Source organism: Bos mutus, chromosome 7 (assembly GCF_027580195.1).
Source record: "Bos mutus isolate GX-2022 chromosome 7, NWIPB_WYAK_1.1, whole genome shotgun sequence".
Classification (NCBI taxonomy): domain Eukaryota; kingdom Metazoa; phylum Chordata; class Mammalia; order Artiodactyla; family Bovidae; genus Bos; species Bos mutus.
The window spans coordinates 104,845,552-104,860,812 of NC_091623.1; the positions used below are offsets into that span (position 1 = coordinate 104,845,552).

The following is a 15,261-nucleotide window of genomic DNA, read 5'->3' on the forward strand; positions in this document are numbered from 1 at the left end:
AACCCACACAAACTCCTTGAGTTCTCTGCTGCAATCTGGTTTCGAGTCAGGATGTTCTGCGGTGCATTGTACAGCAGCCGGTCCCTGAGCACACGCTGCTGAGAAGAGCCGCCCCCACAGCCCTCACTTTCACAGCATTTGCCTTGCCAATTATTAGCACAATGGGCCAATTCTCATCCTGTGTCGCTCTTGGGGAAAATACGCAGGCTAGGGAACTGGCCTAGATTGGAAATGGAACAGCAGACGCTGCCAATTAACATGAGTTCTTTTTTTGCATCCCCTAAAGAGGTTAGTCTCTAGGGCGAACTTATAAATAAAAAACATGATCCCACCAGGCCTTGAGGAACTCCTTAGATGCCTCGCATCTCTGGGGGTTGGGATGAACATCAAAGGTCACTTGGTCTAACTGTCCAGTGCTTGAATCCCTTAGATGACCTCATCAGCTACCTCCTGAATGCACCCATGTTTGAGGAACTCACCATTCACCATAGCAGGGGGCTCCATGGATTTGAAAGGTCTTCCTTTAATTCAATCAAATCCACCTTTCATAACTCCCCCACTTTGGTTCCAGCTTGTGAGTTAAGCTAGCCAACCACTCAGTCTCCATTCCCAGGAAATAATCAACTGCTCAGGAAAATGGCTCCTAAGCCAAAAACATAAGTTTTGGAAAAGCACAAGAGAAAGCCTACTAGAGCAGAAAGGCTAACAGTTGGAAGAAGGGCTGGACTATCCTCATGGACACGAAAGGCAAAGTCAGGTTACAGATCCAGTCTGGGATGGATTGCAGGCACCCCTAACACTCCATTTGTACCCACATCAGAAAATCTGTGGAAGGCGGAGGAGAGCAAAAGCTACAGCCTTTACTTCAGAGGAGTTCAAACTCACAGCAGGAAGATAGAAGGAATGGGAGCATCTGCAGAAACTGAAGCTTGGTCCAGATTTAGTAGACTTCATGGAATGAGCATCCCAGTATCCATGGGAGGGACTAGTCTTATGGCCAAAGCCTTGGCTTCTCCTTAGAACTTTCTACTTATGCCATTAAAAAGCATCAAGTCTCTCTGCCTCAGACCTGGTTCAACCCTCCTCATGAAGAATCACGACATCTTCATGTTCCTGGGTGGGATGTTGGCTCAGAAACACAGAGGGCGTCTGGGACAGTCCCCCAATACGTGGGAAGAGCAAGGAAAAATATGAAAAAGAAGAAAATATCACTTGCACATGGGGAAGGCAGCAAATCAAGACAATAGGTTAAGGGGAACAGATGAAGGGGGGAGCTCATCACCATAACAACAAGCCCAACAACTCTGAAAGATGGAATTTTGTTTTTCTTTTCGCCTGTCATTCTTCCTGGTACTGTCACTCTCCTTGCTCCTGTTGGAAGACAAGTTGTGAGTTCTTCACTCCCACCAGCAAGCTGCCTGGCTCTGGGAAGTGCAGCTGCTAAGGGATGCGGGGAGAATGGGGTCTCCCAGAGGGGCGCTCGGGAGACTCGGGTTCTGTCCTTCCCTCTCCCCAGTCAAAGTTGGGAAGCGTGTAGCTTGCTCATGAAATGTGAACATGGCTGTTTGTGCACAAAGGAGTGAGAAAGTCCCCTCTGACGTGGAGACAGAGGAATCACAGTTCTGATCCTTAAATAACTGGAAGTTTTTTTTCTGCCCCAGGATACCTCATCATATTCCAACAGACGAAGTCAAAGAAAGTCGGTAAAGGCAACTTGATGGAAGATTATGGCTTGGGTCTCCTCAAAAGAACTAAATTTGGTGCTATCAAAGTCAGTGGCACACCCAAGGGAAATTAGAAACCTTGCCTAAATGTAAACTCCTCAACTACATGAGCCAAGAAGACACCAACACCCACCAGCCCTTCATTATACACCCTATCACACTGTGCCAAATTTAGATGGTAATGCTTCATCTAAGTTTTCTTTCTGATACTGCTGGTGACTCAGGTGCTCCCTTGATTCCAGAGGTCTTCCCAGGACTGTGTCAACATAAAGAAGGATCCATAGCACTGTGTCCTGCTAGAGGTGGCAGTGCCCATACCATCTGACTGCCCTCTTGGTTTGGTTTGTATGGCATATGTCCCCTCACCAACACAGACTGCCATCCCCATGGACCAGAGACCTCCCTCAGAAGTGAAGGCTGCTCTCTACCTCCAGATATAAAGACTCAGTCACTGGACCTTCCTCCTTCTGCAGATACACAGACTATGCCTCCTATTCCCACTTCCATATGAAGATCTGACCCTCCTTCCTTACATGATGTATCACAAATGGACAGTCCACCTTCTACAGTCAGGGAGGAAGATGGCTTTTTATGATTTTTTTTGAAGATAATAACCAAAAAAGGTGCCCACCACTCCCTTATCCTTGAAGATAATCTACAACCAAAGTAAACTTGAAAAGACTATAAAGAAGGAAACAAAAACAGCCTTGGTAACCAGGAGGCAAGATGTACTTCAGCTGCTGAAAGGCTGATCAGCTGGTGAAGTCAACAGCACTCAGTCCTTTCTTCCTAGCCTTCTTGTCTACCACCTCCCCACAGGCCAGTTCCCCATCCACTCCATCCGAGCTTCACTGTCAACCACTCTCTTCCAAGCTGTGAGCTGATAATACAGTAATGTGCCTCCCCACCACACCCCAGGCCTGCCCACACAGGAGAGCTTTGTAGGAACTTCTATAAATCATAAGTCCTCCAAAAACTCTAAAGACTTACTTCCCAGGGGAACTACAGAACTCACAAACACCAAAGAGGCAGACATTTTGAGCATTCTGAAAAACCAAGCCAAGTGAGAATTTACTTGTTCAGCCAACTCTTGAACCAAGCCCCAAACTCATTTTTGCATATTTCCCTTGTCAGGCCACGATACCAGAGCAGGAGAAATTCTACCCCTCTCAATAATCATTTCCACCACTTCCAAAGCCAGGCTACACCTTGCCAAGTGTAACCATATTCAAGAACCATCTGCTTTAGCAATACAGGAAGCCACCAGAGAAATATGCTTTAGATAATCCAACAGCTCTGCCAGCCAAGGCGGCTTCTGGGGAGAGAAGGGAGGCTGCTATTTGCCAGCTGTGGTCCCCAAGCTCAACCGAGCTGAATCCTGTACAATGCACCAAGTAGAACTGGGGCAGAGGCCACTGACTTGGTCAATTGCTGACCCCTTTCCACATACCCAGATTCAGAGTAGTCCCTAGGGTACGACAGCTCACCTTCTGCGTGACTCACCAACAACCCCACCTGAAAAAGAACACACAGAGAGATATAAAATCCTACCTAGTGCCACCGACCAACCACGGCTGTGCACCAGTGCCAGAGGAGGCATGCATTTCATTTTAATTCGGTGAGAAATCTAAACCTGAGCAAACAATATCAACCAAGATGTTCAAGCCACCATGGCATCTGGGGATGAGTCTGCTTCCAAGATCTAAAGATGTTTTTTTGCCTGAGTCAAGAATTTAATTGATCCCCCTCTCCCCAAGTCAGCTTCCCTGGTGGCTCAAATGGTAAAGAATCTGCTGCAAGGCATGAGTCCCAGAGTGAATCCCTAGCTTGGGAAGATCCCCAGGAGAAGGGAATGGCACCCCACTCCAGTATTCTCGCCTGGAGAATCCCATGGACAAAGGAGCCTGGTGGGCGACAGTCCATGAGGTTGCAAAGAGTTGGACACGACTGAGGTACTAACACAGTCAATCTCCCCAGGTCATTACCTTCCCCCATAACCAGAAGTTTTGTTTGTTTGTTTTCACCAACTAGGAGGATGCTGTCCCTCAGTCCCCAACTCGAATCCCACTAGAAGTGACAGAACTCAGGGATGGTCTCACAAACTGATGTTGCTTCTCAGGCTCCGCGAAATGAGCTCTGTCCACTTCCTACTGGACATGGACGCTTGTCCCCAGGACCCTAGGAATTAAGTACCCTGCTCCCCGGTCCTGCCCATTCAGAACTAGTGCAAGATCTTTTAGCCCAGGCAACAGAGATTTCTAAATTCAGCTATCTGAATCTGCCTACGGAGTTTTTCAGCAAGCACCTCCATGAGAAAAATGACTCCAATTAAGCATAATTATTAGGGTTTAATGGAGCCATTTTTCTACCTCAGTGCCTTTTTTCTATTCCAAGCCCCCCAGTTTTCTTTTTCCCTTCATTGGGACTCAGCACAGTAAGTTAAAGGTATACATTGGTTGATATTTATTATACATACAATAACTGTCTTATTAAATTGAAATCAAATGCACATCTAGGAGAAAGTTCACTTTAAGTACCAACTCACAGAAAAATGCTCACAGGCATAAACAATAAGCAAGGCCAGTGTGTTGCTGAGCAACTGAGGGGGTGGGGGGCATGAATTCGGCTGAAAAGGAAGGGACACAGTTTCCTGAAAGAATGGGGTAAGCTCAGGGGTGCAGATCTTGGTGGAAACTGCCCCGACTTCTTGTGGCATCCCCCACCCTAAAACAGGCACTGGGGAGGATGGAAATCTAATTATCAACTAAATATAATCAGGGATGCTCAGAGAATTGTCACACACACACACACACATGCATACACACAGGCACACATTTTTTCCTGGGGAATGTTGAGCACTCTGTCAATATATACAAAGCCTTTCCAACTATTATGAATGTTAAAGAGGGTGATGGGGTTGAGTGTATGTGTGTTAAAATGCTGCTGCTTGGTTAGTCTCTAGCCCCCTGGCTCATTGGACTCTTCCCCCTCCCCTCTCCCTCCTCCTCTTCCTAGGACAAGACCAGTGCTCTCAGCCTCAGCAATGTGGCGGGCGTGTTCTACATCCTGATCGGAGGACTTGGACTCGCCATGCTGGTTGCCTTAATTGAGTTCTGCTACAAATCCCGTAGTGAATCCAAGCGGATGAAGGTGGCATCGTCTTCCCAGACCTTTTTCCTAACCTGTTCTGTGATACAGCTGGGTTTCCTGGGAGTCCCTTTTGCTAGAAAGGGTGGGGAGTGATGGGAGGTGGCGGTCAGTTTGAGGCAGGGGATGACAGAGAGCTAGGTTATGAGGAAGGTGGCAGGGAAAGAGGCAGCAGTGAGAGAGGAAGGGAGATGTTGGCATGTGTCAGGGTAAACACGAGGCCTGAGAAAGCAGATGCATCAGCCAGTGATGGGGGGTGAGATGAAAAGGTAGGGGTTGAGTGGACACTCAAGGCAGTGAGAGGCAAGAGTGACTGCCTCACGGTCACTCTTGGCAGTGACTCTCTGAGGTCACGTTAACTGCAGCTTAGCTCCAAAACAGCAGAGGAGGCATCTTCCCTCTGCAAGGTGGATGACCTTGCCATGCCGGGTGAGGTAGGTCTATTCTTGGCCATCATACAGTAAGATGGACTTTGGCAGAGAGGTAAGCACATTAACTGATGACCCCAAACCACATCAAATATAGTGAAGGCAGCTAACTCAAAAAGAGAAGAAATATAGAAGTTATGAGAGCTGCCCATAAAAACATGACGAATTCTTGGGAGTGAAAGAAAACAGATCAGTTTTGTGGAGTCCCAAAGTATACAACAAGAACTAATGACTAAAAGTTACAGAGAACAGATGTGAACACAGTAAGTGAGATCTACTTTTCTTTCAGAGCTATCCCAAAATGGGATGGATTGTGTCAGTAAGTAACACACAGCCCATCACTAGAGGCATACATGTAGAGGCTGAATAATTCTTGACAAATGTATAGATTCAAAGTATCCAATGGGAGTCTGGACTGAATGACCATCAAGACCCCTCACTTGTCATCATTTAGCTTCAAAAAGAAAATATTTTGGCAAGGAAATGTTATTCATGTGAGCAACACTATAAGCAAGACATCATGAGGGGGCAGAGAGGACTATGATACTATCTGTAACCTTCAGCATTTTTAACAAAGAAAATCTACTCAGGGACCCAAACTATGGCATAGATAGGAAGACCTATAGGGATATATAGGAGGGAGAAAGTAGAGAAGGCTTCCGGGAAGAACCAGAAATTAAGAGGAAGGACAAGTGGAATTCAAACCAACAGAAGTGGCAAGAAGCACAGTCATTCTGAGCAATGTACCCTAGGCTATTATTTTGACTTGAGTGGACTAACAGGACTCACTGACAGAATCTTCTCTCCCAGAATGTGCCCTAAGAAGCCCTTTTTTCAACATGCAATCGCTCCCAGACTCAGCATACCCACTGTTGGATCACAGCCATAGCCTCCTACCAACCCTTTTCCTGCCTTAGGCACCCACCCTACATATACCTCCAGGTCCCTCTTGGAGAAGACATTGCTGGACATTTGCTTCCCCTGTTTGGAAACTCTGTACTGAGTTCTGTACACAGGGAGTGGGAGTTGAGAGCGGAGGGCCTTCTGTCCTGGCATTCAACATTGCCACATCATAGTTCTAGCCTACTTTCCCCTCCCCAGGCAATCTGCTCTCCTTACATGCTCCATACTCTAGCCACCCACCTCATGCTTTCCATGTGTACCCACCCATGTGCCTTGATGCAAGCCAATGCCTTTCTCTGTCTTCTGTCCCATAATTAGTCGCTCAGTTGCATCCAACTCTTTGCAACCCCATGCACTATAGCCTTCCAGGCTCCTCTGTCCAGGCAAGAATACTAGAGTGGGAAGACATTCTCTTCTCCAGGGGATCTTCCCAACTCAGGGATTGAATCCAGGTCTCCTGCATTGCAGGCAGATTCTTTACCATCTGAGCCACTAGGGAAACCCCAAAGTCAACTTCCCAAGATGTACACATGGAGTAATTAAGGGTCGGTAGTGTGATAGTACTTGGTCAGGGACCTAGGAACACCTCCATCCCACCCTTGACCAGTTCATCCAAGTTCAGGTCCTCTCAGAAAGGACAAAGCACAGCAAAAGTATGGACCTCAGATTCTAAATCCAGTGTAGACCTCCAAGGAGCTTGGCTGGACACAACAAGGTCTCCTAGAACCTGAAGGGCTGTCTTTGCCTACCCTATTCAAAACATAAGTCTAAAGACTCTTATCTTACCCTTCAAAAGTGTAGAAAGGTTACTTCAGAGGCAGTAAGTGGAAAAGGAGAAGACCTAGGTGAGCATAACCTTTACAACCCCCCAAAACCTCCCCCATGGGCCATAACCGAAACCAGGCTCCCAGGATTGGCCTGGTGCTCACTGAGGGAACTTCCCTCAAACACAGCGCAGCACGGCTCTGAAGAATGAATGTCTGAGCACAAATCTTGCCTGCTCTGCACATTAACTGAGTCATCCTGAACAAGTTTCAATAGCTCTCTGATCCTTCTTTTCATAAAATGGGGCTAGTGGTAACACTGGGCTGGCCAAAAAGTTCATTTGGGTTTTTCAGTAACATCGTATGGAAAACCTAAACAAACCTTTGGCCAACCCAATATACACCTTATAAAAATTGTTGTGGATTATATGAAAAAGTGGATATAAAGGCTCTGCAAAATGCCTGGGCCATGGTAAGCCCTAAGTAAATAATAATTACTAGAATTATATTATTAACTAGAATTATATTCTTAGTGGCCAGCTACAGCCTCCTTAAGACTTTCATTTCATAGCCCCTACTTACATGTCCTAGGGTTTTTTAAGCCATAGAGATTGTGAGTTTCCTAAGGTAAGAAGCTGTATCTGATTTCTCTTTGGACATCCCACATACATAGGGTAAGCGTTAGTTAGATTAATGTGGGATTGTATCCAAAGAAAATCTCCTGGAGGATAGGGTGAGGCAATGCAAGGAGCTGCTGTTAGGTGAAGCAAACACAACCATCAGAACCACCCAGCCAGGAAGCACACATATCACCTGATGTTCCTTTGGCCCCATGATGAGATTTGATGAGACCAGACATGCCCAAGCAGGACTGGACTTCCAGCCCTTCCTATGGGATGACCATATCCTACTAATCATGGTCAGTGCCAGGTGGTGGTACCAGGGTGGCTAACAACAAAGATCCTCTTAAACCTGTATAACATCGACCTTCACCACTGAAGGTCACAGCATGCAAGTAAAGACAAGAATTCTTAAGAAAGTCAACTGAGTCATACCATAACTTCTGGGAGACATTCTCTCCCTTCCCTTTCTAAGGAAGATATCAAATTTCTCAAGAGCCAACATCAGGATCTCTTAGAATCATTAATGCAAGCTGTTCCATCACAATCTTCTATAGTTAATTCCACCGGTTGGCATGACTTCTGCCCAACACAATAAGACTCCTAATAGAATTTTTAATCTTCTACCTACAGAAAAGATGCCTTTATGGGCCTTAAGAGTCAACCCAGTCCTTAATTTTCAGAGCTCCATCAACCCCTCTCTTATCCAAAGGAGATAAGTGAACACATTCTGCTTGCCTCTCAGACTTTGCTGCTTTGCAGTTCTCTTTATCATTCTGTACTTTGCCTGCTCCAAAGGCAGATTAGCTCTTTTCAAAAGTGCAGCCTCCACCTTCACACAGAGGACTACATTGACAGTGTTCAAGGCCTTTGGCAAGAACCTTCCCTCTTGTCTCTTCCCTTAACTACAGTATGTGGCCAACTCTTAAGACCTTGAGCCCCTAAACCTAGTTCACAATCAGCCTCCTATTTCTCGACAGTATTTAAGGAGCCCTTCCCCACCCTACATGAAAAAGAGAGGAAAGAGAAGAAGAGGGTGCAGGAAAGGAGAAAGAAAGAAGAAAGGGAGGAAAAAAGGAAAAATACCTTTTTAGTAACTTCCCTGCTCAAAGTATTTATTATACATTTTCATTAACCCTGTGCTTGCAGTTCTACAGATGAAGAAATAGGGGGTCAGAGAAGTTAAGTAGTTTTTCCAGTAAACTCAGAGCTGGTGGAACAGGAATGAGATCTCCAATTCGGCTTCTGCAAAGCCTGGGTTCTTGGTACCAGCCAAGTCACTCATCATCAATTTCTCTCTCCACCCCGACCACAGGGCAACAAGATAATTTTTATCACCTACTAGGTCCCATCAAAACCCCATCCACAGTACACAGACAAATAAGATGCAGTCCTTCTCCTTAGGTTTGTCTGATCTAGTTGTGTGGGCCATCCATGGGACATGATCCTTGGCTTGTGCATTACTGAGACCCTTTCCCCTTTGATGTCATATGAGCGGGACACAGAGCAAGTATCACAGAAACAGTGGGAAGGCACCCTGCAGGCAGTTCTTCTACAAAGACTATGGAGCACCACTGCCTGCTAGGCATCACTCAGCCCTCAGGATCCAGTCAGGAGCAAGCCAGACACAGTTTCTGCTCTCAGGAAACTGAGAGTTTAATTGGCAGACAGAAAATAAGCAAATGTGTAATGTATGTTCAATGAATGTTTGAAGAAAAATGCTCACAGCAGTCAAGTCCCAATCAGGGAATGGGGTCAGGGGCAGGACAAGAGGCTTCCCTGAAACAGTGATGTTGAACAGACTTGAGGCAGAGAAGGAGTTAACCAGGGCACGATGGTTGTCACCAAAGGAGGCACAAGGATCACAGACCCAAAAACCAGAACTCCTGCCCAGACATAAGAGGAAGGCCAGGGAGACTGGGCACAGGAAGACTGATGAGAAAGGAGAGCAAGGAAGATCTGGGGGCTCAGAGAGGGACTTCAGGCAACACCAACATTTTAGCCTAATTGAAACTGTCACACAGTAAAAAAAAATTTTCAAATCTAAGACATACTCCAAACTGAATAAACTCTCAGACACCCTGTACCTCTCCTGTGCCTGGGAAAACAGACAGAAACCTGAGCCTTTAACTGATATTAAGGCTAACCAGGGTCTTTATTATCTACCACATTATTCCCCCCAAAAAAATAATTCCCAGCCGCTCCCACCCCTGGAGGCGCTGACTTTTCATAACTGTAGTGGCTGTGCTGACACAGGTTGTGTGGAAAACGGCCATCAAGGCTTTGCATGTTTCCCTGGAATTAATGAGCAGCTGAGGTACATGGTCAGGCATGGGTGCCGGGGGTCGGGGGTGGGGGCGTAGGAGGTGCATCCTCCACAGCAGGTGGTCCCTCTGACTCGAAGGCATCACCAAGGGCTGAGCTTTTACTAGGGTGTTCTATGATGTGCAGAGGCTGGGCAGACTTTTCTTAGAAAAGCAAGTAGCTGAAAAGTTAGGGTGTCATCACTGATAGATAAATGAGTTTCTGAAGCAGCAACTCCAGGACTTTGAGGCTAGACTTTTCACTCACCCTTTTCTCCCTGAGTATCTGTTTCAGAAACAACTACTTATAAAGATGAACTTGATGAATGGCTGGCATGTCAAGGATGGACAGGGGAGAACCACAGTTCCCAGAGGCAAGGGGAGAGAGGACGTCAGCTTCCAACGTGTTAGCTACCAGGGGGAGGAGGGCCCACAGGCAGGGGCTCATTCACTTTGACCCTAGGTCACAGATAACTGTAACTTGGAGCAAGTCAGTGACAAGTCCTCAATTGCTCTATAAAGTGAAATCAACTAAGACCAGTGTGTTTCCACCTTATTTGCATACTAGAATAATCTAGGGTGGAGGGGGTGGGGGGTTTGAAACTCTAGACATCCAGGCCACACACCACACCTATTCAGTCAGCATCCCTGAGGCAGGTCTCAGACATCAGTGTTTCTTCCTCTGAAACCCCTAGAACCTGCAGCCAAGTTTGAGAACTAGTGAAATGGTCATTTTTAGCAATGCTTCCCACTCCCATTTTGACTCTATTCATTCCTTCTCCTGAGATTAGAAAGGAAACCAGTAAGCAGGTAACCCCCACCATCAACAGGAGTATGGAGTCACTGACCACTGAGAACCCCTCAGCTTTCATGAAAACCAATCCCGAATGACTTAAAGAGTTCTAGCTACATGCCTGGCTTAGTTACCTCAGACTCATAGGCACCAATACTGATTATGCCACTAGCCTTCTCCTTTAAAATAAATATGTCAAGTACCACTGACTTCTTTGGGATATTATGGAAATATGTGAGACCTTTTGAGAAACAAAGCCCAGGGTGATCTGTGTGAACTTTAAACTTTTTGTTTTAATTAAAGGAGTGTGGCAGAGAAAACTCATAGAACATAGACATCCCAAGCCAATTCATAGAAGGTTCCACACTGCCCCCACACCCAAATAAAAAGTTCTTTTCAACAATGTAAAAGTGAGAACAAGTCACCATGAATTCCTCCTGTTTTCTTTTTACATTTCCCCCATAGAGCAGCACAGAGGTGTTGATGTGACCTTGACTTAGAAGAATGCTCTCCAGGTCACACTTCCTCTTCAGTGCAGGCAGAATGTAAATACACCATGTCCAGGAGTTTGAAGAGGAGACAGAACCCATGTGGGTGGAGCATCATATGGGGCAGATCTGTCTGAATCACGGAATTTTTTTAAAAGAAAAACTATTTTAAAACACTGTCAGAATTACCAATAATAAGAGGATCCTCCCAAAGCATAGTGTAGCAGAAAGAATAACAACAGGGTCAAAACTGCCCTGTTTATGTCCATGAGGCCACAGGAGATTGACTTACTTCTCTGATCACTAGAATCATGCCAATATGCAAAGGGGGAAGCCATCAACTTTTTAAGACTGGCCCTATGTGTTTGGCTTTTCTTAGACATATTCAAAGATATCTACTGGGCCTCTAACGACATGCTGGGCATGCTGGCAGGCAGCTAAGGATTGAGAAGACACAGCCCTTGTCCTTCTCCAGACAGTTAGCTCTCTTAAAGAAGACAGAAGTTACATACCTGAAGCAGAATCATTGCAAGCGAGTGTATAATGTATGAGAACTGGCGAGGATGGGGGGCAGGACATGGTGGGGCAGTCTAAGACAATTTCAAAGAGGTAGGAACAAATTGAGTCTTGAAGGATGGATAGACTGGCCTTACAGAAAGAAACCTCTAAACTCATAGACAATTTTTCATGTTGATTTTCACCAAGAAACTAAGTCCTACCTCAAAATTTCTATGGGTATCTTTTAATAGGAAGTTGGAGGTGACAGGAAAAGGGTTTGGATTTCTGGTCATAAATTTAATTCTCCAAAGGAACTCAGTAAAGAACACTTCCTCTTGTCTAATAGGATATGATTATAATCACAGATTCTGGTCTTGATCATTTTGTCTAACTCATCTCATCTTGGGGTGATCATTGAGCTCTTTTGACATCTAGAATTCCAACATTCTAGAAGTCACAATCTTTCACAAATCAGCAGCGCCAATCTGATGTGTCAGGGTAGAAGTACAGGTTATACATGCTAATGGGAAGTGGATGACAGATAATGATCTTTGGAATTCATTTTCATTTTTTTAGCACAGGCTTTTTTCCTATTATATTATGCACACCGTATTAGTCAAACAAGTCCTATGTTCTCTTAACACACACTGCTAGAGGTAGGATGACATTTTTTTCCAGAAGTAATCATAAGTAGTTTTAAATTTTCACCCAACAATGATATACCATCAATTTTGTGTAACATTTCAACTCATTTTTTCATGCAGTATAGAACCATTCTCTCTAATACACTTTGACAAACATGGAGATTTCAAAGGTTTAGAGAGATAGCAATGCACAAAGTCACATAGCAAGTTGATGTCAGAATTAGGGCTAAAACTCAAGTTTCCTAAACCCCATTTCCAGAGATTTTCTACTTGGTCATGTTGCTACATTTATTATCATCAATACTACCATGGAACCATCGTACCTTTAGGAATCACAGAAGGTGAAGGATCTTAGAGATCACCCAACCCAGCACATCTCGTTAAACTTAGAGAACGTGAGGTCCAGATGGGGAATCAGACTAGTCCACAGCCAGGTAACAGTTCTGTGAGTTCGCAGGAAGTCAGGATTAGCATTACAGATTAGAAAACAAGCTGGGTAGGGAGGAGAGTTGGAGTGACATTTTAAGCCCAGTGTTGACTCATTCTCCTTGTCAGTCATTGCCAAGGACCTGGGGAAGAACCCCCGGTCCTCCTGAAAAGGGTTTCTGTTTGATCCCACAGCAATCCATCAATGAAGCCATACGGACATCGACGCTCCCCCGAAACAGTGGGGCAGGAGCCAGCGGTGCCGGGAGTGGAGAGAACGGCCGGGTAGTCAGCCATGACTTCCCCAAGTCCATGCAATCGATCCCCTGCATGAGCCACAGTTCAGGGATGCCCTTGGGAGCCACTGGATTGTAACTGGAGCAGATGGAGACCCCCTCGGGGAGTATGCCCAGGCTCCCCCAGTTCCATCCCATACCCTTCAGTGCCAAAAACAACAAAATGAAACACAACCGCCACCAACCACCAGGACCACGAGGAGGAGGATTCAACAGATTTTCCTGAAGAATCAAGAAACCATTTTGCGGCCCCTTCTCCTTTTTTGATGTTCTTTTGCCTTTTTCCGTTGGCTAAGTGAGGATGACAAGTAACACTGTACGGCAATAAGGGGAGAATAACCCTGTCACATAGAGCCTGTGTCACTGGAGCACTAATGAGGAAACTGTACTGCTTTCTTTTAATTCAGTTGTTCATGTGTCTTAGTGTGTGCACTATTTTTCTTTCTTACTAATATCCATGGTTTGCAGGTTCTGTTAGATCCCTTCCTTTTCCTTCTTACTCCCAACTCCCTACCCATCCCACTTTAGTTTTCAGATTGGAGATTCAAGATTCGTTCCACCTGACTGGCAAGCAAAAGGAAAACAACAATCTTCAAATGAATTCATCATGGGAGCTCTCCAAATCCCCTCCACACCTCGGCCCCAAGCCATGGATGGAGACCAACATTGCTGGAGGAGTGGGCTGCCTCTCCACACAGGGCACTGCCCAGGCACTGACTCAGTTAAAAACATGTGTGAAGCAACTCAGACCCTGGGTGGCAAAGAAGCTGTAAAGGCAGATGTGCAGTCAGAAGAAGACTCGAAGTTATTGCTGGAGACTCAGATAAAGCTTCCTTGAATGTGTAACAGCCATCTCACAGGCCTTAGGTGGAACAGTATGCTTTGTCATAGAGTCACGCTCAGCCTGGAGGAGTATGTCCTTCTGCTATGCTCAAGCCCAGTGGCATTCTGGTGGCTGAAGGGCAACTGGCCTCCTAAACCAAGTTGAGCCTTGGGAATAGCTGACATCCAGAAAACTCTCATCCCTGATTCTCACTTTTCATTTGATAGTCCTCTGCAGCAACCCCATTGTAGAGTAGACTCTTTCTCCTTGGAGCCTCTGATGTGGGGGAAATGTTATACAAGCTAAATGCAAAAAAATAAATAAATAAGAAAAAAAAAAAGCTGATGGAAGAACTTTGGAAGAGGAAGCTTCATCCAAGCCCACAAGCAATAGAACTTTCTATAGTGTGCCCTGTCCTAAGAGTGAGAGACCAAGTGTGAAGTTTAGGGTTTTAGTGACCTGGAGAACTTGAGTTTTTATGTCCATGTATGAGTGTTATTTTATCAGGTGGTCAGATGAACTGTCATCTTTGGAAAGTGAAATGCCCAAGGCTGAATGATTTGAAGGATAGGGAGATGGAGTGAGTTGATAACAACACTGGGAGACCTTAAGATCTCTGATCCCAACTTGTAACTTAAAGAGGCCAACCTTCCCCTGGCTAAGACAGAATGAGAACGCTGTAATCCAATGACTAGAATCACTGGATTGTGCCCACAGTGTGAAACTAAAACAAGATTGGAGAAGTGGCAGGGTTCATGGAGAGAAGCCTAGGCTGACTACAACTTTGGTTGGGATCTTGGCACCTGGCTTTCTTGGAGATCCCAACTCTCATTCTTGGTGCAGTCAGCTTCCTTCTCTCCAGCACCTCTCTCCTAGGTGCATGACCATCACCTAGAGTGTGCCATGTGTCATCAGCATTTACTGAAAACCGCATTCTGGCTTGTTCCCTCACCCCCCAACTTCTATCCAGTCTTCTCTGCTAGGGATCATCATTAGCAATGGACAAACTAAAGGTTTTGGAGCCTGCCTCCAAGTAGATGCAGCATGACTGGCTTCATATGTGGATTCTCTCCACGGACCCCCACCAGCTGTATGTCTCTTCCTCCTTTCATCAGCCATAGCAAAGAACCATCCCCAAATCAAACGCTCTGCCCTCTCAATTCAAGTGTCGTTCAGTCTCTCATATGTCAATGTGGGCATGGTACGTGAAGCAGGACCCTCGAGAAGGATTGTCACTTTTTGATACTGCCCAGCTGGTGTCCTCCCCATCCATTGTCCTCCCACCAGATTTTCCCTAACCCTTAGCCTACCACTGCAGAATCTGATCTGACCCACCCTTATGGAGTCTGCATTTCAGAGGAGTTCGAAATAACCCTCTACAATCAACATGCTTCAAAAATATTT

General features: G+C 45.6%; 1 protein-coding gene across 4 annotated transcripts in view; it reads left to right on the top strand.

Annotated features, from left to right (window-relative positions):
* GRIA1 (glutamate ionotropic receptor AMPA type subunit 1) overlaps nt 1–14,164 on the top strand; it is a 350,905-nt gene extending 336,741 nt beyond the window's left edge. For all 4 annotated transcript variants that reach the window (XM_005894393.2, XM_005894392.2, XM_070374901.1 and 1 more), the window contains 2 exons: nt 4,740–4,874; nt 12,913–14,164. In XM_005894393.2, coding sequence (XP_005894455.1) covers nt 4,740–4,874; nt 12,913–13,113 — 336 coding nt within the window. In that variant the 3' untranslated portion in view covers nt 13,114–14,164. The remainder of the gene's footprint in view (nt 1–4,739; nt 4,875–12,912) is intronic.
* The last annotated feature ends 1,097 nt before the right edge of the window (nt 14,165–15,261 follow it).